The sequence below is a fragment of the Cherax quadricarinatus genome, chromosome 1 (genome assembly GCF_038502225.1).
Source record: "Cherax quadricarinatus isolate ZL_2023a chromosome 1, ASM3850222v1, whole genome shotgun sequence".
In the NCBI taxonomy this organism is placed as follows: domain Eukaryota; kingdom Metazoa; phylum Arthropoda; class Malacostraca; order Decapoda; family Parastacidae; genus Cherax; species Cherax quadricarinatus.
In genome coordinates, this window is record NC_091292.1 from 101952301 (window position 1) to 101976527 (window position 24227).

A 24227-nucleotide genomic window follows, 5' to 3' on the forward strand; every position below is an offset into this window, starting at 1 on the left:
AAATTGCCAGCGAGGGCTACGGAAAGGTGGTGAATAGGAAGGAGAAGTAAGAATGATTGGAAAATGATCGCTGTCATGTAAGTCCGGTAGAACAGACCAGGTGAAGTCTAGTGCAGTGGAGGAAGAGCAGACTGATAGATCGATGCAAGAGAGAGTATGAGTATGAGGATCAAAATGGGTGGGAGTACCCGTATTTAAAACATGGAGGGGGTGAGAGGCGAGAAAAGCCTCCAACTGGATGCCACGTGAGTCACAATGAGACCCCCCCAGAGGAAATGGTGGGCATTAAAATCACCAAGTAACAGAAGTGGTGGTGGTAAGGATGAAACAAGAAAGGCAAAGTCTGGGATAGAAAATGCTCGAGAAGGAGAGAGATATAAAGAACATATTGTAAACCACTTATTCAAGTGGATACGGGCTGCAGTGTAATGGAGCGAGGTATGGACAAATAGTTGACAGTACAGAATATCATTGCGTAGAAGAAGGGCACTTTCATTAAAGGTCCCATCTGAGAAAGGATTCGAAGAATACAATAAATTATAGCCTGAGATAGGTTGGAAGACAGCAGAGTGTAATTTTGGTTCTTGTAAGCAAGCACCAACAGGGAAAAACCTGGCAAGCAACATCTGAAGCTCACCCTGATTACCCCTGAGGCCGCGGATATTCCACTGTAAATAGGCCATGATTGGCGATGAAGAAAATACCAGGAATCTGTAGGTAAAGGCACCTACGGACTAGAGGGGTTAGAAAAGTCAACGTGTGGTGGCATTGGAAGACGTTCAAGTAGCGAAGGAACGGAGCGTTGCGAAGATTGGGGTTGTGAAGATGGAGGAGAGGGAAGAGAAGGAACAGGAAGTGAATCAGTGTCCATTGAAGGTTTAGTGTCTGCAATGCATTCTGAAATGGCTTCAAGTGTTTCTGAATTCAAAGATGTATGGGAGACCATATTGGAGATAGAAGGAGGGTGAGTAAAGATTGGGACAGTAATGGACTGTACCAAAGTAGAGGGGGAGGGAAGAGTGTAAGAAACTGGAGATGAAGTGTGGGGGGGGACAGAAGAGGCAGAAACCTGGGAGGTGGCAGAAGAGGGAGAAACTTGGGAGGGGACGGGGGTGGAAGGCATAGTACGAGGAGGAGGGTGAATCTCCACACTTGTAATAGAGCCAGAGAGAGGGGAAGAACTAGGTACAGAGACTGGAAAGGTCAAGTGTGGAGGTGGAAGAAGGGAAGGAAGGGGCAAAGAAGATTTGAGCAATGTGGATTTTTTGGACTTCTGAGAAGTAGAGGGGCGATTGGTATTAGGTGTCGTACGAGGTCTTGTCGATACTGGGGCTTGTGAGGAAGGACGCGAAGATGTGAGAACAGACTGAGTTGTAGTCGGGACGTCAGAGCCAAGGACAGCGAAAGGATTAGATGCCGTAGTGGCTATGGGAGGGGTAACAACAGAGGAGGCTGCAGAAGATGGGACCCCAGAAGTGGGGGGATGTTTGGAAACACGAGAATAAGAAACACGGGGTAGTCTCCCTTGGAGGCGGAGATGAGTAACTGCCATAGCATAAGGGAGACCTTCTGCCTCTTTGAGGCAACGGATTTCACGTTCATTTAAGTAGACCTGGCAACGGCGGGAGTACGAAGGGTGAGCTTCATTACAATTAAGGCAAGATGGAGGTTGACTGCAAGATGTATTAGAATGGTCGTCGGCACCACAGACTGGGCATTCGGCCATAGATCTGCAATATTTCACTGGGTGACCAAAACGCCAGCAATTTCTACATTGTTGCGGTGTAGGTATCACCTTTCGAACTTGTAACCGATGTCCCGCGACATATACAGAGGACGGGAGTTCTCGGCTGTCAAAAGTTAAACGAGCCACATTGCAAGGGTAACGTCTCCGCCCCCGGGCAGGAAAGACATAAGTGTCTACTTTGAGGATTGGAATTATTATTATTATAATCAAAAAGAAGCGCTAAGCCACAAGGGCTATACAGCGCTGCAGGGTAGGGAAGGAAGCAAGGGAATTGGATGGCAGAAGGGAGGGGGGATGATCAGCAGGTTACAGAAAACAGCGGGGCAGGGGATAGTACGGGGGTAGAGGGTAGCAAGAGATTCAAGTAGAAAGGGCTGAAAGTATCAGAATTTGTGAAGTCAGTCAGTCGTTGTCAAAAAGTCAATGAGAGAGTCCGGATGAAAAGTGGGTCCATCAGCGAGAAGGGAAGGTAAAGAGAGAGCAGCGGGGCGAAGACGACGACAGAGGTAAATTCTGCGTGCTCGTTGATAAAGTGGGCAGTCCAACAGAATGTGGCTGACTGATAATGGAGCTTGGCAATTCTCACAGAGAGGAGCAAGACGCCTCTCCATGAGATATCCATGAGTAAGATGAGTATGGCCAATGCGAAGACGGGAGAGAGTAGTCTCCCAACCTCGACACTGGTGATAAGAAGACGGCCAGTAACCTATACTCGGTTTAATAGACTGAAGTTTGTTGTCGAGCATAGTAGACCAACGTTGTTGCCAACGGGTGTGAAGGTGGGAAGATATTACAGCAAAATAGTCCGTACATGGAATACCTCTATAAGAAACTGGTAGGTCATGTACTGCTGACCGCGCAGCAGTGTCTGCCTGTTCATTGCCCTGTACGTCAACATGACCAGGGACCCAACAAAAAACAATATCTTTATGCTTAGTAAAGATGCGGCGTAGCCAAAGTTGGATACGGAGGACTAAGGGGTGAGGTGTATCAAATTTTTGTATAGCCTGTAAAGCACTAAGGGAGTCTGAGACAACCACAAATGATGACACAGGCATAGATGCAATACGGATAAGTGCTGTAAGGATGGCATATAATTCAGCAGTAAAAATACTAGCTGAAGATAGTAAATGCCCTTGTACGACGCTGTCCGGAAACACTGCTGCGAATCCTACGCCGTCAGAAGACTTAGAGCCATCTGTGTACACAGCAATGGCATGAGAATGAGAGTGGAAGTGGTCAAGAAAAAGAGAGCGGGAAGCGACCGTAGACAGTTGGGCTTTCGAGCAAGGGAGGGAGAAAGAACAGACTCGAACAGCTGGAACTTCCCAGGGGGGTAGGGAAAAGTGAGATGCTACATGTACATAGAAAGGTGGTAGAGAAGACAAGAGCGAATGAAGGCGAAGAGAGAAGGGACGGAGTAAGCAGGGGCGGCGAACAAATAAAGAATGTCTACTAATATCAGTGACCATTCTATAAATGGAAGGATTGCGGAGATCATGAGAGCGTACATAGTAGCGCAGGCAATGGGCATCACGGCGATCGGATAAGGATGGAACGTTCGCTTCTGCATAGAGGCTTTCGACAGGGGAAGAGCGAAAAGCACCAAGGCATAAACGTAATCCTTGGTGATGAATGGGGTTAAGGCTAGAGAGAGTAGCAGGAGATGCCGCTGAATAGATCTGGTCACCATAATCAAGTTTCGATAAAATAAGGGTGGAATGTAGGTGAAGGAGGGTTCGACGATCAGCTCCCCACGAAAGATGAGCAAGGGTTTTAAGAAGGTTCAGCCGGCTGTGACAAGTTGCCTTCAGAGAGGTAATGTGAGGTTTCCAGGATAACCTACGATCAAAGAGGAGGCCCAGAAACTTGACTGTATCACGTTCAGGGATACGTGAGCCATAGAGGTACAAAGGATGATCGGAGATGACAGAGCGTCTAGTGAAAGTGATTTGGTGGGTTTTAGTGCTGGAAAATTTAAACCCATGTGTGGTGGCCCAATTGGAAACACGGTCGACTGCATGCTGGAGAGAAACTGTAAGGAGGTGACAGTCAGCGCCTGCACAGGCAATAGCGAAGTCATCAACATAGAGTGATGACCAAATATTTGATGGAAGACTAGAGGCCAAATCATTAATAGCAAGGAGAAAAAGTGTTGTGCTCAGAACACATCCCTGGGGGACACCTTCAGCTTGGATAAAGTCCGGGGAGAGCACATTATTAACCCGAACACGGAAATGCCTGTCAGTTAAAAAGTTCTTAAGGAAGGATGGTAGATTGCCTCGAAGGCCTAAGGAGTGGGCTTGGGCTAAAATATTATACCTCCAAGTTGTGTCATATGCCTTCTCAAGGTCAAAAAATATGGCAATAACTGAGTGGTTATTCGCAAAGGCATTACGAACATACGTATCCAAGCGCAGTAAGGGGTCTATGGTAGAACGTCCCTTACGAAAGCCATATTGACGAGTGGAGAGACTGTTGTGTGTCTCTAAATACCACACTAAACGTCTATTTACTAGACGTTCCATTACTTTGCAAACTGCACTGGTAAGAGCAATGGGACGATAGTGGGAGGTTTCATGTCCCGTAGTGCCTGGTTTGCGGAAAGGGAGAACAATGGCGGATTTCCACAGCTGTGGAAGAACTCCTTGTGACCAAATAAGATTGTAAAGGCGTAATAGGACTGCAAGGGCTGACTGATGTAAATGTTGTAGCATACGAATATGAATGTCGTCGGGCCCAGCTGCCGATGATCGACAAGCTGAGAGTGTTGCCTCCAGTTCTTGAAGTGTAAAAGGCACATTATACTGTTCTTCTCTGAGAGAAGAAAAGTCCAAGGGTGCTAACTCTCTGGCAGACTTTGAGGAAAGAAATGAGGGGCATAGATGGAGTCCCTGAGAAATACGGACCAGATGATTGCCAATTTCATTGGCAACATCTAGTGGGTTTGCTATATCAACACCGGCAACCCGCAGAACAGGAGCCGGGTCAGGAGAATATTTACCACTCAGTTTTCGTACTTTTTTCCAGACTGCACTCATAGAGGAAGCAGAGGTGATGGTGGAGACATAATCTCGCCAGCAAGTGCGTTTAGCGTCACGGATGACACGGCGAGCGATCGCACGCTTCTGTTTAAAATCAAGGAGTCGCTCTGTGGTTCTATTGTACCGGTACCTGCCCCATGCAGCGCGTTTCAAACGTACTGCACGAGCACAAGCAGGAGACCACCAAGGCACGCATTTCTGAGAATGCCTGCCCGAAGTTTGGGGTATAGAATGAGAAGCTGCGGTGAAAACGGAGGACGAGAAGAGGTGTAAAAGCTCATCGATGGAGGACGAAGAAGGAACCTCTTTAAAAACAGTCAGGTGTGAGTAAAGGTTCCAATTTGCCCGATTAAATTGCCAGCGTGGGGTGCGAAGAGGTGGCGAATATGAAGGGGAAGTAAGAATGATAGGGAAATGATCACTGTCATGTAAGTCCGGGAGAACAGACCAAGTAAAGTCTAATGCAGTGGAGGAAGAGCAAACTGAGAGATCGATGCAAGAGAGAGTATGAGTCCGAGGATCAAAATGGGTGTGAGTACCTGTATTTAAAACATGGAGGGGGTGGGTGGCAAGAAAAGCCTCTAACTGAATTCCTCGGGAATCACAGTGAGACCCTCCCCAGAGGAAATGGTGGGCATTAAAATCACCAAGTAACAGAATCGGTGGCGGTAATGACGAAACAAGGAAGGCAAAATCCTGAATAGATAATGCCCGAGAAGGAGAGAGATATAAAGAACAGAGCGTATACCACCTATGTAAGTGGATACGAGCTGCTGTGTAATGCAGCGAAGTATGAACAAATAGCTGATGGTACGGAATATCAGTGCGGAGAAGAAGGGCACTTTCATTAAAGGTCCCATTAGGAAAAGGATCTGAAGAATACAATAAATTATAGCCTGAGATGTGAGAAATAACAGCAGAGTGTAATTTTGGTTCCTGTAAGCAAACACCAACAGGGGCAAACTGGGAGAGTAACATCTGAAGCTCACCCCGATTACCCCTGAGGCCGCTTATATTCCACTGTAAAAAGGCCATGATTGGCAATGATAAAGATACTTGAAATCCGCAGGTAAGGGTTCCTACGGACTAGAGGGGTTAGAAAAGTCCACATGCGGAGGCAGTGGAAAATGTTCAAGCAGCGAAGGAACGGTGCGCTGTGAAGAAAGGAGTTGCGCAGATGGAGCAGAGGAGAGAGAAAGAGCGGAAGGTGGATCAGTGTCCATTGATGGTTTGGTCTCTGCAATATATTCAGAGATTGCTTCAAGTGTTTCGGAATTCAGAGATGTCGTATGGGAGACAATATTGGGAATGGTAGGGGGAGGATGAGTAAAGATTGGAACTGTATTGGACTGTACCAAGGTAGGGGGGGGCGAAAGGGTGGAGGGAACTGGAGAAGCGTGGCAGGGGACAGAAGAGACAGGAACCTGGGAGGTGGCAGAAGAGGAAGAAACTTGGGAGGGAACAGGGGAGGAAGGTACATTACGAGGAGGAGGGTGAACCTCTGCACTTGTAACTGAGCCAGTGAGAGGGGAAGAACTAGGGACAGAGACAGGGAGGGTAAAATGAGGAGGTGGAAGATGGGTAGGAGGTGTTACCGGACCTTTTTTTGACTTTTGAGAAGTAGAGGGACGATTGGGAAGAGGTGTCGTACGAGGTCTCGTCGATACTGAGGCTTGTAAGAGAGAACTCGAAGAAGCGAGATTAGACTGAGGCGTTGAAGTAGGGACGTCTGAGCCGAGGACAGCAAAAGGATTAGATACAGGAGTGATTATGGGAGAGGTAACCACAGAGGTGGGTGTAGAAGATGGGATACCAGAAGTGGGGGGACGTTTTGAAACACGGGAATAAGAAACACGTGGGAGTCTCCCTTGGAGGCGTAGATGATTATTATTATTATAATCAAAAAGAAGCGCTAAGCCACAAGGACTATACAGCGCTGCAGGGCAGGAAGGAAGCGAGGGCATCAGGTGGCAAAAGGGAGATGGATGAGCAACAGGTTACGGATAACAGCGGGGCAGTGGATGGTGAAAGGGTAAAGGGCAGCAAGAGACTGAACCAGAAAGGGCTGAGGGGAGTGCGAAAAGTATCATCAGAGTTTGTGGAGTAAATCAGTCGTTGTCAAGAAGTCAATGAGAGAGTCAGGATTAAAGGAGGGTCCATCAGCAAGAAGGGAAGGTAAAGAGAGAGTAGGAGAACGAAGACGACGTTGGAGGTAAATTCTGCGTGCTCGTTGATAGAGAGGGCAGTCTAACAGAATGTGGCTAATCGATACTGGAACTTGACACTGCTCACAGAGAGGAACAGGGTGCCTCTCCATGAGATACCCATGAGTAAGACGAGTGTGGCCAATGCGAAGGCGGGAGAGAGTGGTCTCCCAACCTCGGCACTGATGACAAGAAGACGGCCAGTAACCTATGCTCGGTTTAATAGAATGAAGTTTGTTACCGAGCAGAGTTGACCAACGTTGTTGCCAACGGGTGCGAAGGTGGGTAGCTATTGCAGCAAAATAGTCTAGAAATGGAACACCTCGATAGGAAATTGGTAGGTCATATACTGCTGACCGCGCAGCAGTGTCTGCCTGTTCATTGCCCTGTACGTCGACATGACCAGGGACCCAACAAAAAACAATATCTTTATGTTTGGTAGAGATACGGCGTAGCCAAAGTTGGATACGGAGAACTAGGGGATGAGATGTATCAAATTTTCGTATAGCCTGTAGAGCACTAAGGGAGTCTGAGACTACTACAAATGATGACACAGGCATAGATGCGATACGAATAAGTGCTGCAAGAATGGCATACAGTTCAGCAGTAAAAATGCTAGCTGAAGATAGTAAATGCCCTCGTACGACGCTGTCCGGAAACACTGCTGCGAATCCGACGCCGTCTGAAGACTTAGAGCCATCTGTGTACACAGCGGTGGCATGAGAATGAGAGTGGAAGTGATCAAGAAAAAGAGAGCGGGAAGCCACCGTAGGCAGTTGAGCTTTCGAGCAAGGGAGTGAGAAAGAACAGACCCGAACAGCTGGAACTTCCCAGGGGGGTAGGGAAAAGTGAGATGCTACATGAACATATAAAGGTGGTAACTGAAGGGAAGACAAGAGTGAAAGTAGGCGAAGAGAAAAGGGACGGAGCAAACAGGGGCGGCGAACGAATAAAGAATGTCTACTAATATCGGTGACCATTCTATAAATGGAAGGATTGTGTAGATCGTGAGAGCGTACATAGTAACGAAGGCAATGGGCATCACGGCGATCAGACAAGGATGGAACATTTGCTTCTGCATAGAGGCTCTCAACAGGGGAAGAGCGAAAAGCACCAAGGCACAAACGTAAGCCTTGGTGATGGATAGAGTTAAGGCTAGAGAGAGTAGCAGGAGAGGCCGCGGAATAAATCTGGTCACCATAATCGAGTTTCGATAAAACGAGGGCTGAATGTAGGCGAAGCAGAGTTCGACGATCAGCTCCCCAGGAAAGATGAGCAAGGGTTTTAAGAAGGTTTAGCCGGCTGTGACAAGTTGCCTTCAGAGAGGTAATGTGAGGTTTCCAGGTTAACCGACGGTCAAAGAGAAGGCCTAGAAACCTGACTGTATCACGTTCGGGGATACGGGAGCCATAGAGATACAAAGGATGATCGGAGATAACAGAGCGTCTAGTGAAAGTAATTTGGTGAGTTTTGGTACTTGAAAATTTAAACCCATGTGTGGTGGCCCAAGTGGAAACACGGTCGACCGCATGCTGGAGAGAAACTGCAATAAGGTGACAGTCAGCGCCTGCACAAGCAATAGCGAAGTCATCAACATAGAGTGATGACCAAATATTGGGTGGAAGAACAGAGGCCAAATCATTTATAGCAAGGAGAAAAAGTGTTGTGCTTAGAACACATCCCTGAGGGACACCTTCAGCTTGGACGAAGTCCGGGGAAAGAACATTATTGACTCGAACACGGAAATGTCTGTCAGTTAAAAAGTTCTTAAGGAAGGATGGTAGATTGCCTCGGAGGCCTAAGGAATGGGCCTGGGCCAAAATATTATACCTCCAAGTTGTGTCATATGCCTTCTCAAGGTCAAAAAATATGGCAATAACTGAGTGATTATTCGCAAAGGCATTACGAACATACGTATCCAAGCGTAGTAAGGGGTCTATGGTAGAACGACCCTTACGAAAGCCATATTGACTAGCGGAGAGACTGTTGTGAGTCTCTAAATACCACATTAAACGTCGATTTACGAGGCGTTCCATCACTTTGCAAACTGCACTTGTAAGAGCGATGGGGCGATAGTGGGAGGCATCATGTCCTGTAGTACCCGGTTTGCGGAAAGGGAGAACAATGGCAGATTTCCACAGCTGGGGAAGAACTCCTTGTGCCCAAATAAGATTGAAGAGGTGTAAGAGGACTACAAGGGCTGACCGATGTAAATGTTGTAACATACGAATATGAATGTCATCAGGCCCAGCTGCCGATGATCAGCAAGCTGATAGCGTTGCCTCCAGTTCTTGAAGTGTAAAAGGCACATTATACTGTTCTTCTCCGAGAGAAGAAAAGTCCAAGGGTACTAACTCTCTGGCAGACTTTGAGGAAAGAAACGAGGGGCATAGATGGAGCCCTCGGGAAATACGGACCAGATGTGTGCCAAGTTCAATGGCAACGTCGAGAGGGTTTGCTATATCAACACCAGTGACCCGTAGAACAGGAGCCGGGTCAGGAGAGTATTTACCACTCAATTTCCTCACTTTTTTCCAGACTTCACTCATAGAAGAAGCAGAGGTGATGGTGGAAACATAGTCTCGCCAACAAGTGCGTTTAGCTTCACGGATGACACGGCGAGCGATCGCACGCTTCTGCTTAAAATCAACAAGTCTCTCAGCGGTTCTATTGTACCGGTACCTGCCCCATGCAGCACGTTTCAAACGTACTGCACGAGCACAAGCAGGAGACCACCAAGGCACGCACTTCTGAGAATGCCTGCCTGAGGTGTGGGGTATAGAATGAGAAGCTGCGGTATAAACTGATGTCGAGAAGATGTGTAGGAGCTCATCAATGGAGGATGAAGAAGGAACCTCACTAAAAGCAGTGAGGTGTGAGTAAAGATCCCAATTTGCCCGATCAAATTGCCAGCGAGGGCTACGGGAAGGTGGTGAATAGGAAGGAGAAGTAAGAATGATCGGAAAATGATCGCTGTCATGTAAGTCTGGTAGAACAGACCAGGTGAAGTCTAGTGCTGTGGAGGAAGAGCAGACTGATAGATCGATGCAAGAGAGAGTATGAGTACGAGGATCAAAATGGGTGGGAGTACCCGTATTTAAAACATGGAGGGGGTGAGAGGCAAGAAAAGCCTCCAACTGAATGCCACGTGAGTCACAATGAGACCCCCCCCAGAGGAAATGGTGGGCATTAAAATCACCAAGTAACAGAAGTGGTGGTGGTAAGGATGAAACAAGAAAGGCAAAGTCTGGGATAGAAAATGCTCGAGAAGGAGAGAGATATAAAGAACATATTGTAAACCACTTATTCAAGTGGATACGGGCTGCAGTGTAATGCAGCGAGGTATGGACAAATAGTTGACAGTACGGAATATCATTGCGTAGAAGAAGGGCACTTTCATTAAAGGTCCCATCTGAGAAAGGATCCGAAGAATACAATAAATTATAGCCTGAGATAGGTTGGAAAACAGCCGAGTGTAATTTTGGTTCTTGTAAGCAAGCACCAACAGGGGAAAACCTGGAAAGCAACATCTGAAGCTCACCCCGATTACCCCTGAGGCCGCGGATATTCCACTGTAAATAGGCCATGATTGGCGATGAAGAAAATATCAGGAATCTGTAGGTAAAGGCACCTACGGACTAGAGGGGTTAGAAAAGTCAACGTGTGGTGGCATTGGAAGATGTTCAAGTAGCGAAGGAACGGAGCGTTGCGAAGAATGGGGTTGTGAAGATGGAGGAGAGGGAAGAGAAGGAACAGGAAGTGAATCAGTGTCCATTGAAGGTTTAGTCTCTGCAATATATTCTGAAATGGCTTCAAGTGTTTCTGAATTCAAAGATGTATGGGAAACCATATTGGAGATAGGAGGAGGAGGGTGAGTAAAGATTGGGACAGTAATGGACTGTACCAAAGTAGAGGGGGAGGGAAAAGTGTAAGGGACTGGAGATGAAGTGTGGGGGGGGACAGAAGAGGTAGAAACCTGGGAGGTGACAGAAGAGGGAGAAACTTGGGAGGGGACGGGGGTGGAAGGCATAGTACGAGGAGGAGGGTGAATCTCCACACTTGTAATAGAGCCAGAGAGAGGGGAAGAACTAGGTACAGAGACTGGAAAGGTAACGTGTGGAGGTGGAAGAAGGGAAGGAAGGGGCAAAGAAGATTTGAGCAATGTGGATTTTTTGGACTTCTGAGTAGAGGGGCGATTGGTATTAGGTGTCGTACGAGGTCTTGTCGATACTGGGGCTTGTGAGGAAGGACGCGAAGATGTGAGAACAGACTGAGTTGTAGTCGGGACGTCAGAGCCAAGGACAGCAAAAGGATTAGATGCCGTAATGGCTATGGGAGGGGTAACAACAGAGGAGGCTGCAGAAGATGGGACCCCAGAAGTGGGGGGATGTTTGGAAACACGAGAATAAGAAACACGGGGTAGTCTCCCTTGGAGGCGGAGATGAGTAACTGCCATAGCATAAGGGAGACCTTCTGCCTCTTTGAGGCAACGGATTTCACGTTCATTTAAGTAGACCTGGCAACGGCGGGAGTACGAAGGGTGAGCTTCATTACAATTAAGGCAAGATGGAGGTTGACTGCAAGATGTATTAGAATGGTTGTCGGCACCACAGACTGGGCATTCGGCCATAGATCTGCAATATTTCGCTGGGTGACCAAAACGCCAGCAATTTCTACATTGTTGCGGTGTAGGTATCACCTTTCGAACTTGTAACCGATGTCCCGCGACATATACAGAGGACGGGAGTTCTCGGCTGTCAAAAGTTAAACGAGCCACATTGCAAGGGTAACGTCTCCGCCCCCGGGCAGGAAGGACATAAGTGTCTACTTTGAGGATTGGGAGATCCTGGAGTTCCAGCTGTTCAAAAATGTCATTGCCACATGACTGGAAATTCTGTTGGACTATGGTATGGGGCAGAATGACAGTACCACTACAAGAATTGAGAGAAAGATGTTTTTCAATAGTGATAGGAGTAGTATCGATATTCGAAAGGAGAGAAAGATCATGAGCTTGGGTAGCATTCTGGACAGTGACGATGCGCGTACCGCTCTTGAGAGCGTGAAATGAAATATCTCTGCCAACATGACGCAGGAGCGCTTTGGCAATACTATGGTCAGAAAGGTAGGCAGAAGAAGAAGTTGGTCTTAAAGTAAAGAATTTAGTCCATTGTGTGGTCCGAAACTGAGCGTGGAGAGGGAGTGCTTGACGTGTCGGTCGTTTCCGAGTAGAATGGGAAGGTAACGGCGGAGCATCATCAGGAGATTGACGTTGGCGTTTAGGAGTAGGACCGGAGTTGGTCCGGCATGAAATGGGTGGGCGATTCGAAAATTGCCGTACCGTAGAGGGAGAAGCCGGAAGCATAGTCAAAGGAGAGCGGAGTTTAGACAAATCGAAGGAGTCAGTCGAAGCCCCGGTACCTGAAGCGGGTGAGGAAACAGCACCAGCAAGAGGTACAGGGGCATCAGGAGTGTCCGAAGAGTGGTCTAAACACAAGGCAGGGTCAGAATGGGGTGCGGTATCAAGAAGGGGCCCGGGGGTAGTGGTTTCATGGACTAGGGCTGCCATGGTTAGGTTACTCCTTTGCTTTTTGTTTTTAAGAAAAAAAAAGAAAGAAGAAAAGAAAATAAAAACAAAAAAAAGAATAAAAAAAGGGGGGAGCGGGGAGGAATAGCTCCCAGGAGGAATGAAAGGGCCGGAAATCTCCCTCCGCGCCCAAGAGGACTCGACACCGCTAGTAGCGCAGATGCAGCATGGAACCCGTGCCATACCCTACCCTTCATGCCAGTAAACCAGCAATCCGGGATAGCAACCTCACATCTGCCGAGCTACCTCGGTGGACAAAAGAGAGGGCGGCCGGATATCCGCCACAAAGCATACCTCCTTCAGCCACCACCCCCGGAATCCGAAAGGTGGCTTCCAGAGATACACCCGTCGCCCAAAAGACACCCAAAGCTACTCCGGGATACCGGAGAGGGATCGGGACATCCCTAGGCAATCCAGATTCCACGGCAAACTACGCCACCGCCAAGAAACCTCAACGGAATGGGATCGACCCCGGTGTCCTTTCCCCTACCTAGGAACTAGCACGCCTGTGGGAGAAATCACGAAGGCTAAAAAGAGGAAGGGCAAAAGGGAGGTGTGAGGAGGAGGAGGAGGAATGGAAAAAGGGGAGGATGGGGAGGATGGGATAGGGGAGGGGAGAATGGGGGGTAATTAGGTTCGGTCTGAGGAAGAAGACCGACAGGGCTAATTCCTCAGACCAAGAGCCTCTTCACCACGCCAAGGAGCCCCCCTTGAAGAGGGAGGCGTAGATGAGAAACCGCCATGGCATAAGGGAGACCTCCTGCCTCTTTGAGGTAACGGATTTCCCGCTCGTTTAAATAGACCTGACAACGGCGAGAGTACGAAGGGCGAGCCTCATGACAGTTAAGGCAAGAGGGAGATCGATTGCAAGACGTATTAGAATGGTCATCGGCACCACAGACTGGGCATTCGGCGATAGATCTGCAATATTTCGCTGGATGGCCAAATCGCCAGCAATTTCTACACTGTTGTGCTGTAGGGATCACCTTTCGAACTTGTAACCGATGTCCTGCTATATAAACTGAGGATGGGAGTTCTCGGCTGTCAAAAGTTAAACGAGCCACATTGCTAGGGTATCGTCTCCGCCCACGGGCAGGAAGAACGTAAGTGTCTACCTTGAGGATTGGGAGATCTTGGAGTTCCAGCTGTTCTAGAATGTCGGTGCCACATGTCTGGAAATTTTGTTGAACTATGGTATGGGGCAGAATAACGGTACCACTACAAGAATTGAGGGAATGATGTTTTTCAAGGGTGACAGGAACAGTATCTATATGGGAAAGACGAGAGAGCTCACGAGCCTGGGTAGCATTCTGTACGGTAATGATGCGCGTACCGCTCTTAAGAGCATGAAAAGAAATATCTTTACCAACATGGCGTAGGAGTGCCTTGCCAATACTATGGTCAGAAAGATAGGCAGTAGAGGAAGTTGGTCGTAAAGTGAAGAATTTAGTCCACTGTTCAGTCTGAAACTGAGCGTGGAAAGGTAGTGAAGGACGTGTCGATCGTTTCTGAGAAGAACGAGAAGGTGAAGGTGGAGAAATATCATCAGCAGGTAATTGTCGTTGACGTTTAGGCGTGGGACCAGAGTTAGTCCGACGTGGAACGGGTCAGCGATTTGAAAATTGCCGCACCGTAGAGGGAGAGGCCGGAAGCATAGTCAGAGGAGAGCGAAGGTCTGATAAATCGAAGGAGTCAGTCGAGGCCTCAGTACCTGAAGCGGGTGAGGAAACAGCACCGGCAATAGGTACAGAGGCATGAGGAATGTCTGAAGAGTGGTCCAAAGACGAGGCGGGGTCAGAACGGGGTGCGGTATCAAGAAGGGGCCCGGGGGTACCAGGTTCATGGACTAGGGCTGCCATGGTTAGGTTACTTCTTTCTTTTTGTTTTTAAGAAAAAAAAAGAAAGAAGAAAATAAAAATAAAAAAAAGAAAAAAAAAGGGGGGACCGGGGAGGGATAGTTCCTAGGAGGAATGAAAGGGCCAGAAATCTCCCTCCGCGCCCAAGAGGACTCGACACCGCTAGTAGCGCAGATGCAGCATGGAACCCGTGCCATACCCTACCCTTCATGCCAGTAAACCAGCAATCTGGGATAGCAACCTCACATCTGCCGAGCTACCTCGGTGGACAAAAGAGAGGGCGGCCGGATATCCGCCACAAAGCATACCTCCTTCAGCCACCACCCCCGGAATCCGAAAGGTGGCTTCCAGAGATACACCCGTCGCCCAAAAGACACCCAAAGCTACTCCGGGATACCGGAGAGGGATCGGGACATCCCTAGGCAATCCAGATTCCACGGCAAACTACGCCACCGCCAAGAAACCTCAACGGAATGGGATGGACCCCGGTGTCCTTTCCCCTACCTAGGAACTAGCGCGCCTGTTGGAGAAATCCCAAAGGACAAAAAGAGGAAGGGCAAAAGGGAGGAGTGGGGAGGAGGAGGAGGAAAGGAAAAAGGGGAGGATGGGGAGGATGGGATAGGGGAGGGGAGATTGGGGGGTAATTAGGTTCGGTCTGAGGAAGAAGACCGATAGGTCTAATTCCTCAGACCAAGAGCCTCTTCACCACGCCAAGGAGCCCCCCTTGAAGAGGTGAGGATTGGGAGATCTTGGAGTTCCAGCTGTTCAAAAATGTCATTGCCACATGCCTGGAAATTCTGTTGGACTATGGTATGGGGCAGAATGACAGTACCACTACAAGAATTGAGAGAAAGATGTTTTTCAATAGTGATAGGAGTAGTATCGATATTCGAAAGGAGAGAAAGATCATGAGCTTGGGTAGCATTCTGGACAGTGCATACCGCTCTTGAGAGCATGAAATGAAATATCTCTACCAACATGATGCAGGAGAGCTTTGCCAATACTATGGTCAGAAAGGTAGGCAGAAGAAGAAGTCGGTCTTAAAGAATTTAGTCCATTGTGTGGTCCGAAACTGAGCGTGGAGAGGGAGTGCTTGACATGTCGGTCTTTTCCGAGTAGAATGGGAAGGTAACGAAGGAGCATCATCAGGAGATTGACGTTGGCATTTAGGAGTAGGACCGGAGTTGGTCCGGCATGAAATGGGCGGGCGATTCGAAAATTGCCGTACCGTAGAGGGAGAAGCCGGAAGCATAGTCAAAGGAGAGCGGAGTTCAGACAAATCGAAGGAGTCAGTCGAAGCCCCGGTACCTGAAGCGGGTGAGGAAACAGCACCAGCAAGAGGTACAGGGGCATCAGGAGTGTCCAAAGAGTGATCTAAACACAAGGCAGGGTCAGAATGGGGTGCGGTATCAAGAAGGGGCCCGGGGGTAGTGGGTTCATGGACTAGGGCTGCCATGGTTAGGTTACTCCTTTGCTTTTTGTTTTTAAGAAAAAAAAAAAGAAAGAAGAAAAGAAAAGAAAAATAAAAAATAATAAAAAAAGGGGGGAGCGGGGAGGAATAGTTCCCAGGAGGAATGAAAGGGCCGGAAATCTCCCTCCGCGCCCAAGAGGACCTCAACACCGCTAGTAGCGCAGATGCAGCATGGAACCCGTGCCATACCCTACCCTTCATGCCAGTAAACCAGCAATCCGGGATAGCAACCTCACATCTGCCGAGCTACCTCGGTGGACAAAAGAGAGGGCGGCCGGATATCCGCCACAAAGCATACCTCCTTCGGCCACCACCCCCGGAATCCGAAAGGTGGCTTCCAGAGATACACCCGTCGCCTGAAAGACACCCAAAGCTACTCCGGGATACCGGAGAGGGATCGGGACATCCCCAGGCAATCCAGATTCCACGGCAAACTACGCCACCGCCAAGAACCTCAATGGAATGGGATGGACCCCGGTGTCCTTTCCCCTACCTAGGAACTAGCGCGCCTGTGGGAGAAATCCCAAAGGCCAAAAAGAGGAAGGGCAAAAGGGAGGGGTGGGGAGGAGGAGGAGGAGGAATGGAAAAAGGGGAGGATGGGATAGGGGAGGGGAGAATGGGGGGTAATTAGGTTCGGTCTGAGGAAGAAGACCAACAGGGCTAATTCCTCAGACCAAGAGCCTCTTCACCACGCCAAGGAGCCCCCCTTGAAGAGGCAAAAATTAAGAAAAAAAACTACCATCATTCAACACTTTCACCATCACTCATACATAATCACTCTTTGCAGAGGCACTCAAATGGGTTTAATTGTCCCTCCAAACAGCCAATATCCCAAACCCCCTCCTTTTAAAGTACAGGCATTGTACCTCCCATTTCCAGGACTATACTTGTAAATATCACACAACACCTGGGGAACAGATCATCATGTTTGATCCAGGGAAAGGGTAGCTCCAATTCCATAATCAAGAGCCCTTTACCAGGGAAGGGACACTGTAAAATGAAGTTTGTACGATTCATCCATCATCTTATATTCACGAGACAAAGAAATGACCAGTAATGCTGCCAGTGCAAAATGATGAACACTTCTACTACAGGACTGAAGTACTGTACCTTCCTAGATGGATGCTGACCACCAACCTGCTAGGTTGTTTAATACTGATACATAACTCAATGACTAATGGTGTTATTTTTTTATGCTGTATTTCATGACAGCAAATATACTCCGAAAATGAAGAATGATTTTAGTCATTGACAAGTATAGTGCTGAAAGCAAGTCTACATTAAAAATGTACATAAAATGTATAAAATCTTTGTCAAGTCTACTTGACCAGTCACCATTTTCTACAGTAACGATGAAACTACCACTATAATCCATTACTCTATACCCTGAGACAAAAAGCTATGTTCTTTGCCATAAACGTATCCTGCACAAGTGCCAGGGAGGGTTTAAGTTGCACAAATGCACAAACTTTTTTTTATATTGGATGCTGCTTTTTGTTCCACCAGTGAAGTTTATTAGGCAAGAAAAAATCACATGGATATGTGAAACCTCTCCATAGGAAAGTGGAAAAGCATTCTTCCTCCATAAGCTGTGTGTGTTGTAAGAGGCAACTACAATGCTCGAAACAAGGGGCTAGTAACCCCTTCTCCTGTATAAATCCCACCTGCCCTGGTGGAATGCAGCTGGTGTGTTGAAAGATGTGAAACTCTAACAATTTGCACACATCTCATCTTCTCCAGCTTTATCACCGGCATTTGTTAAAACTTCATTTCAACTAGACTATGAAAGAAAACTAAGTCAACGACATATTGTCTTTCCAATTAAAACTTTTTCATCATAATATACGAACGCACTGTGTGAACCCTCTTCCATTCTCATTAGCATTTTATGTCCGTAGTATCCTGTTCAAAAACAAAAAAAAAAATGCTTACTCTTGATCCAAGATAAGCTTAAATAATGCAAATGACCAGTTAATAATCATTCTTATACAGGAAACAGTATTAATTACAGGATCTAAAAATGGTTAATTAAAAGGTGAAATTAGGAAGCTGGTCATGTATGGTGCTAGAATAAATATTTCATCTTTCTATCTGCTGCAATTTCCCATTGTCTACTGACTATCCTGCATCTTGGCAATGAATGTTTGACAAGTTTCTTCCCTCCTACACATGAAGTGGATGGACTAAGCATTTCCTAATTCTTTTTAAATATCTTATACCTACTTGGGTTCCTGTTCTAAATATCCCTTTCCAATTGCTATTCAAAACATTCAATCACATCAACAAATAGTCTAGTAATAGGTTGGCTCATACATGAGCTGGACAAGTACATTATGAGGTATAATACTGGGAAGGCTTGACATGATGTACTGTAACTACCATGTACAACTCCCTCCCATTCACTCAACTTACACTAGAGAAGGATTAATCAAACAAGAATTCTTATTTACTTAATTATAAACTTTTTTATTTAATTACAAAAAAGGAGCCAACCTGTTACAAAGTGACTACTACTGATGCAATGTAAAATGTTACACAAGTGTACATACATCACATTCATTATGCTAGAAGTGATAGGAACATAAAGCTTGTCATAAGAAATAGTCTTTAAAGTGAAATAACTGATACCATTTCTACAATAATCACTTGAAACTCATAAAAATTCATGTAATATAAAACTTTAGAAAACAAAATTTGATCAAGACAATAATGTTTATAGATTATTTCCTGTCTTGGATAACAATATAGAAGGAAATTAACTAGTTCTGATTGGTGCATATAATAGTGCAAGATTATATTTGGTGACAAAAGTTGAAAATCTCACTTTGAAATCACAGATCATGGTTAAAGATGGGAAACCAAGAGCTATATACAGTAACACAATACCAATACATAGCCACAAAGAACTAGAACTCAAATCTAATCTTTTAGACCCAGGATAATAAATTTAGTCATAACTGACAAAATCAAAATGTTTAGTTCTTAATACAGTACTGTAACATGTAAAGCAGCACTGCTAATGTAATTTTACTTTTATGACCAAGAAATCAATATTACCTTGGATCAAGATTCAAGCATTGTGAATTCTAGTTAAAGCATTATGCAACAAGTAATAAAAAACTCTTAACAAGTGTAGATAATGCCCACATCTCTTTTTCTATGATACACCAAATCAATTACACTTCTTGACAGTATTTCAGCATTCAGCAAGCAGAAAAGAAACTAATAAATACATATTTCATCTGCATAAAGAAGTTACCATGACGGCTCTAATTGGAAGACTGTTTTAAATAAAGCTCTGTTATATCCTTAATTTGGCATCTGAAAAACTGTGCAGTGGTAGCAACATAAAGACAGAGCAAATGTATGTATGTAACGTCCAGGCACGGCAAGCAGTGCCCAAGGTTTATAGTGTTATGATGTACCGTAGTACAAGCTAAAGCTTAAACTTAGAAGTATCAAGGCACAGCAAGCTGTTCCTAGGGTTTATGATGTTAAGATGCAATACAAGCTGAAGATTTAACTTAGAAAGTACTGACTAAAACTGAGATCACAGTATTTTTGAATGCCTACCAGTTTCAGTGGTATTTAATTAACATACAGTTATACCTACATAAGAATGCTGTTGTGTACTGTTTGCTTGCTAAAACAGCAATCAGCAAATGTGGGCCAAATCTTACTACTTACTGACCCTAATTTAAAAATATGCAATTACAAACATTAATCCAGTTCTGTTCTTTGACAGTAACAACTCTCTATACTTTGTCCCTCCAAATTAAGTATACTTTTTAAAGTTAAAATAATAATAAGAAAATAGACACTAATGCAGATATTTTTTGTCCTGGAACCCTGATCGTTTCAAATGTGAGTGGTATAAGAGAATAAAGGTTGTGTCCTGGAAATGGGAAGTACAATGCCTACATTTTAGAGGAAGGGTTTGGGATATTGGAGGGACTTCTAAACTGTCGTATTTGAGTGCCTCTGCAAAGACAGTGATTATGTATGAGTGAGGTGAAAGTGTTGAATGATGATGAAAATATTTTTTGGGAGGAGGATTTTTTCTTTCTTTTTGGGTCACCCTGCCTCAGTGGGAGACAACCGACATGTTGAAAAAAAATACAATTTTTTTTTTAACACGTCAGTCGTCTCCCACCAAGGCTTGCAGAAAATCCCCCCTCCCAAAAAAAAAATATTTTCATCATCATACAACACTTTCACCTCACTCATACATAATCACTGTCTTTGCAGAGGCACTCAGATACTACAGTTTAGAAGTCCTTCCAAACTGCCAGTAGTAGTGGAGGTAGGGCACAAAGTGGAGAATGTGTAATCTTATGGCGGATTCACATGCCAGTCTCGGGGAAGCATATTCTAAGATCATGTGGGCCAAGGTTATATTCTTAAAACATACTTTTGTGACTGCCACGTGACAGCCATAAGATATACCCTTCTCCACTTCCAGTGCCCCTCACAAAACTACCACCAGTTACTATATATAGCCTGTATTCTCTCATATTTATGTATCTAAAGTGACCAAGACCCAAGGGCCAAAACATCTTCAATAAATTTGTGCATGCATTAGTGTCCATTTACCTCTGGTTGCTAGCAATCATTTGCATTGTTTTAATACATGTTAAAATAACTGCATTATTTGTATAATTTATATGGGCTGAAACTGCATCAGAACTCATGATATATGTCAGTGATGGCTTCTATTATTAGTCACCAACCATTATTTGGAAGAAAATTTGTATACACGTATAAAGTATATATATAAATATATATTATATATGAACTAACCACCTTTTCAAGAAATTCTCAACAAGATATTTTCAAACTTATAAAGCATTAACCTGCTAAATCGTTGAAATTGTGCAGTGACACTGATGAGCAAAATTAGAAATCAGTAACTGATGCAAATTTCATTCTTGCAAAAATTTTCAATAATTTGTTATTTGTAAGTTAAAACTAGTTACCATATTTATGACAAAATATGGCACATACTCCCAAATTGTACACACTGAAAGCTATTTATGTGCACCTAAGCATGCCACCTATGAAAAAATTATATATGTATTGCCCCAAGAAACACTGGAGATAAAAATACAAATTCAACAACAAACGTATATTAATGTTCTACTGAGTTCCCTCATCCTGCAAGCCTTTACTTGTATTTACATCAAGTCAACACAAACTATTATCAGAAGTCTTCCAAGTATGCAGCATCTTTCAAAGCCAAATATGATCATTTAGCCTAAATTGTCTGACAGGCTTATTGTTCACTATCCTGGTTTCTAGGCAGAAAATGCATCCTAGTTTCAAAGCAGAAACTAACAGGACACTGATGTGACAATAGCCAATATATCAGCTTAACAAGTTTCTTTATATGGTTAGTGTATGCAGCCAGAGATAAATAATAAGAGACTATTCCTGAGTTTATTCTTCGTATCTCACTATAAAGGCAAATTACTTAAATGCCATAGTATAATTTACTCTAAATATTCCCAGAGTACCAGTAACTCCCAAATTTACCTTATGACACTGGTTAATGCACTACAGCTCCCACCATACTGACAACTCATATACATATATTCCATCTTATTGGTAACTAGTAACACACATATACTAGCAACTAGTATATACATCGCACAATCCTAGCATCTTTTATGAACCTCCTTAGAACTGTCATCTAATCATACACAGTACTTCAAAGGACTGGAAATTCAGAATAAATACATAACATTCAATAAATATGCCTTCAGTTGACACAAACGTGACTTGTCAGTAACAGGTTCAGGCTGAAAGAGATGACCAAACAAGGATGAAAATCCTTCCACGTTAAGAGAAAAAAGCTCAAAGTATACTCTTTCTTTTGGTATGCCAATACATCATAAGCAGCTCCGATATAAGGAGTATGTAGTCCACTCTTCCAATGACAGAAATCATCTTTGTCAAAAATGGTATTGTATGGTTTTAACACAGTAAATACAGCATTTACTATGTAGTTCAAGATAAATTTATACATTACCATATTCTAAATTCATAACAATAAAATACATTTTTACAAATCAAGATGTTTTTTTATTTCAGCCCAAGATTCTAGTGAATCATAATGAACTACAAATGCCATACTTGGTAGAGTTAGAGATGACCACTAATTATGCTTAAGTCATGAAATGTTAGGAAAAATTTTTACAAAAGAGTTCGAAGACTGAAATCAAGCTCAATATGTTTGGAATACTTAATGTCTCTTTCTTCCTATGCATATTACATTAATTATCTAACCACCTGAGTTTATTTCTTTGCTAAGCATTATTGATTTACAATTCTTCTGGTGTATCCAAGTATAAAAGCCTTAAACTGTTCAATTAATTAACCTATGCAGTAGATATGAATTGATAAGCCAGAAAAACTGTATCCTGTCCCTGTAGAGACTAAGCTGTTGTTGTTTGTGAAACAAATTTACACTAATTCAAAGCTTCTGAGACAATGAGGAACTTTGATGACTGATTTATAAAATTAGAAACAATAGTTACTAGGTTAGAAGATAGGCACTTACAATTGTAAGTACAAAAAATAATTAAACCATCTTGAAAACTACTGTAATGATGCCAAGAAGAGCAATATATCATCATACATACTGAAAATAAAACAAACTTGCATAATGCCTTTACTCAACCAATCACAAAATCAGACTTCTTGAAACTTTAGTTTCAAAACATTGCTCTCCTTTTAGTTGAATGTCTTCAGTTATGTAGCTTTCATACTCTAGCAGTCTGCATTCTGGCACAAAATAAAATAAGAGTAACTATACAACTGGAGTCAGTTTTCCCAAACTATGTATATAATTGCCCATTCACTAATTGTTACAGGGCAATTTTTAATTTATTTGGCAAAACGCTCACTAATTTGAGAGGCAACCCCCATCTCGCTCAATGCTAGATTACCAAGGTTGTCAATTTGATACCGGACTGGAAATGTTCAACTGTATACTGAAGTTAATGATTTCAGGTGTACCCTAATAAAGCACATTATATGCTAGTTGAATTATTGGGAAAGCTCTGCTTGTCCCTTTTTTATGTTGTAAATATGTGAACTATATACAGAAGAGCATACATATATAATATATATGCACCATTCCTATATGAGCTGCAGTCTTATGACAGGATTGTAAAAAAAAAAAAAAAAAAAAAATATATAGATCTTGGAAATATGAGGATGAGATGGAGCAACAACCACTTAGCCGCAACATAATATATACCCCAAGGAACAACAAAGGAAGTCACCAGAGGGGAAGGAAAAAGTGGGTGGGAGACAATACCCAACAGGTGCTTAGTAATCTGTTAACTAATCACCCGAGCATTTTACGGGGAATCCATCCAGCCACCATAACCAAGTATCACGTTTTTACCTCTTGCTTTATCTTTGTCGTTGACATGTCTGTCTTCTTGGACTGAAAAGATTTATCTTCAGCACCCATTTCTTCAATTTTTACCTTAACGTCTGCATCTTCAGCTTCTGACTGTAGACAAAGATAAAGTTATTAGTGTTCTGTGACAATCATTCTGATTACTGAATGATGTTTATGTTGAAAAGATGAAAAAATAGTAAAAGCTTGTGTAAATGCAAGCATGCATGACCACAATACACTCCTCAACTTGTATTATGAACATGTAAAATTATCATGCATAAAATTCACATAAAAATGTAGTGTATCATTATGCTAACTTATCTGCCTGCACTTGAAAGGAGAGGTCAGGATGCTGCAGTCAGAGGACAATCATAATTGTGATGTCAGCAGAAATTTTGACAAGCAGCAGTTGAATGAATGATGGTGAATGAGTTTTTTTTTTCTCTGGGTCACCCTGCCTTGGCAGAAGACGTTCATCGGGTTAAAAAATATTTGATTTCCCTAAACTGCTTTCTCCCAACAAGGCAGGGTAACCCAGAGAAAACAAATTTGCTATTATTCAAACAATACTTGCCATATAGGGGGCTGACATCACAATTCAAATTAACCTCCAGCAGCAACTTCCCACCCCTCCCTTCAGAGTGCAAGCACTACCCTTTCCACATCCAGGACTTAAATTCAGTTAACCATTTTCCCAGAATCCCTTCATAAAAGGTACCTTGTTTGCACTCTAACAACATGCATTAACCAGTTCAGGGGCTGTGACGTTTTTCTACGGGTTTAAAACTAGGGTCCTTGCCATAGGACTATGTGATGAGCTCAGTTCACTCAGATAAGCTGTAAGTAGTAAATTTGGGACTAGGTATGAGAGAATGGGTCTGGTAAGTGTGCACTATGTAAAACATATCCT

General features: G+C 44.2%; 1 protein-coding gene across 4 annotated transcripts in view; it reads right to left on the reverse strand.

Annotated features, from left to right (window-relative positions):
* LOC128689117 (microtubule-associated protein futsch) overlaps positions 1 to 23448 on the reverse strand; it is a 79437-nt gene extending 55989 nt beyond the window's left edge. For 3 of the 4 annotated variants that reach the window (XM_053777247.2, XM_053777253.2, XM_053777239.2), the window contains exon 1: positions 23318 to 23447. Coding sequence is in view for 1 of the 4 variants with exons in the window: in XM_070085316.1 (XP_069941417.1) it covers positions 23318 to 23386 (69 nt within the window). In the remaining 3 variants the exon portion in view is untranslated. Of the gene's footprint in view, positions 1 to 23317 lie in introns of all 4 variants that reach the window. The other variant, XM_070085316.1, reaches the window with a different exon arrangement.
* Between the last annotated feature and the right edge of the window lie 779 nt (positions 23449 to 24227).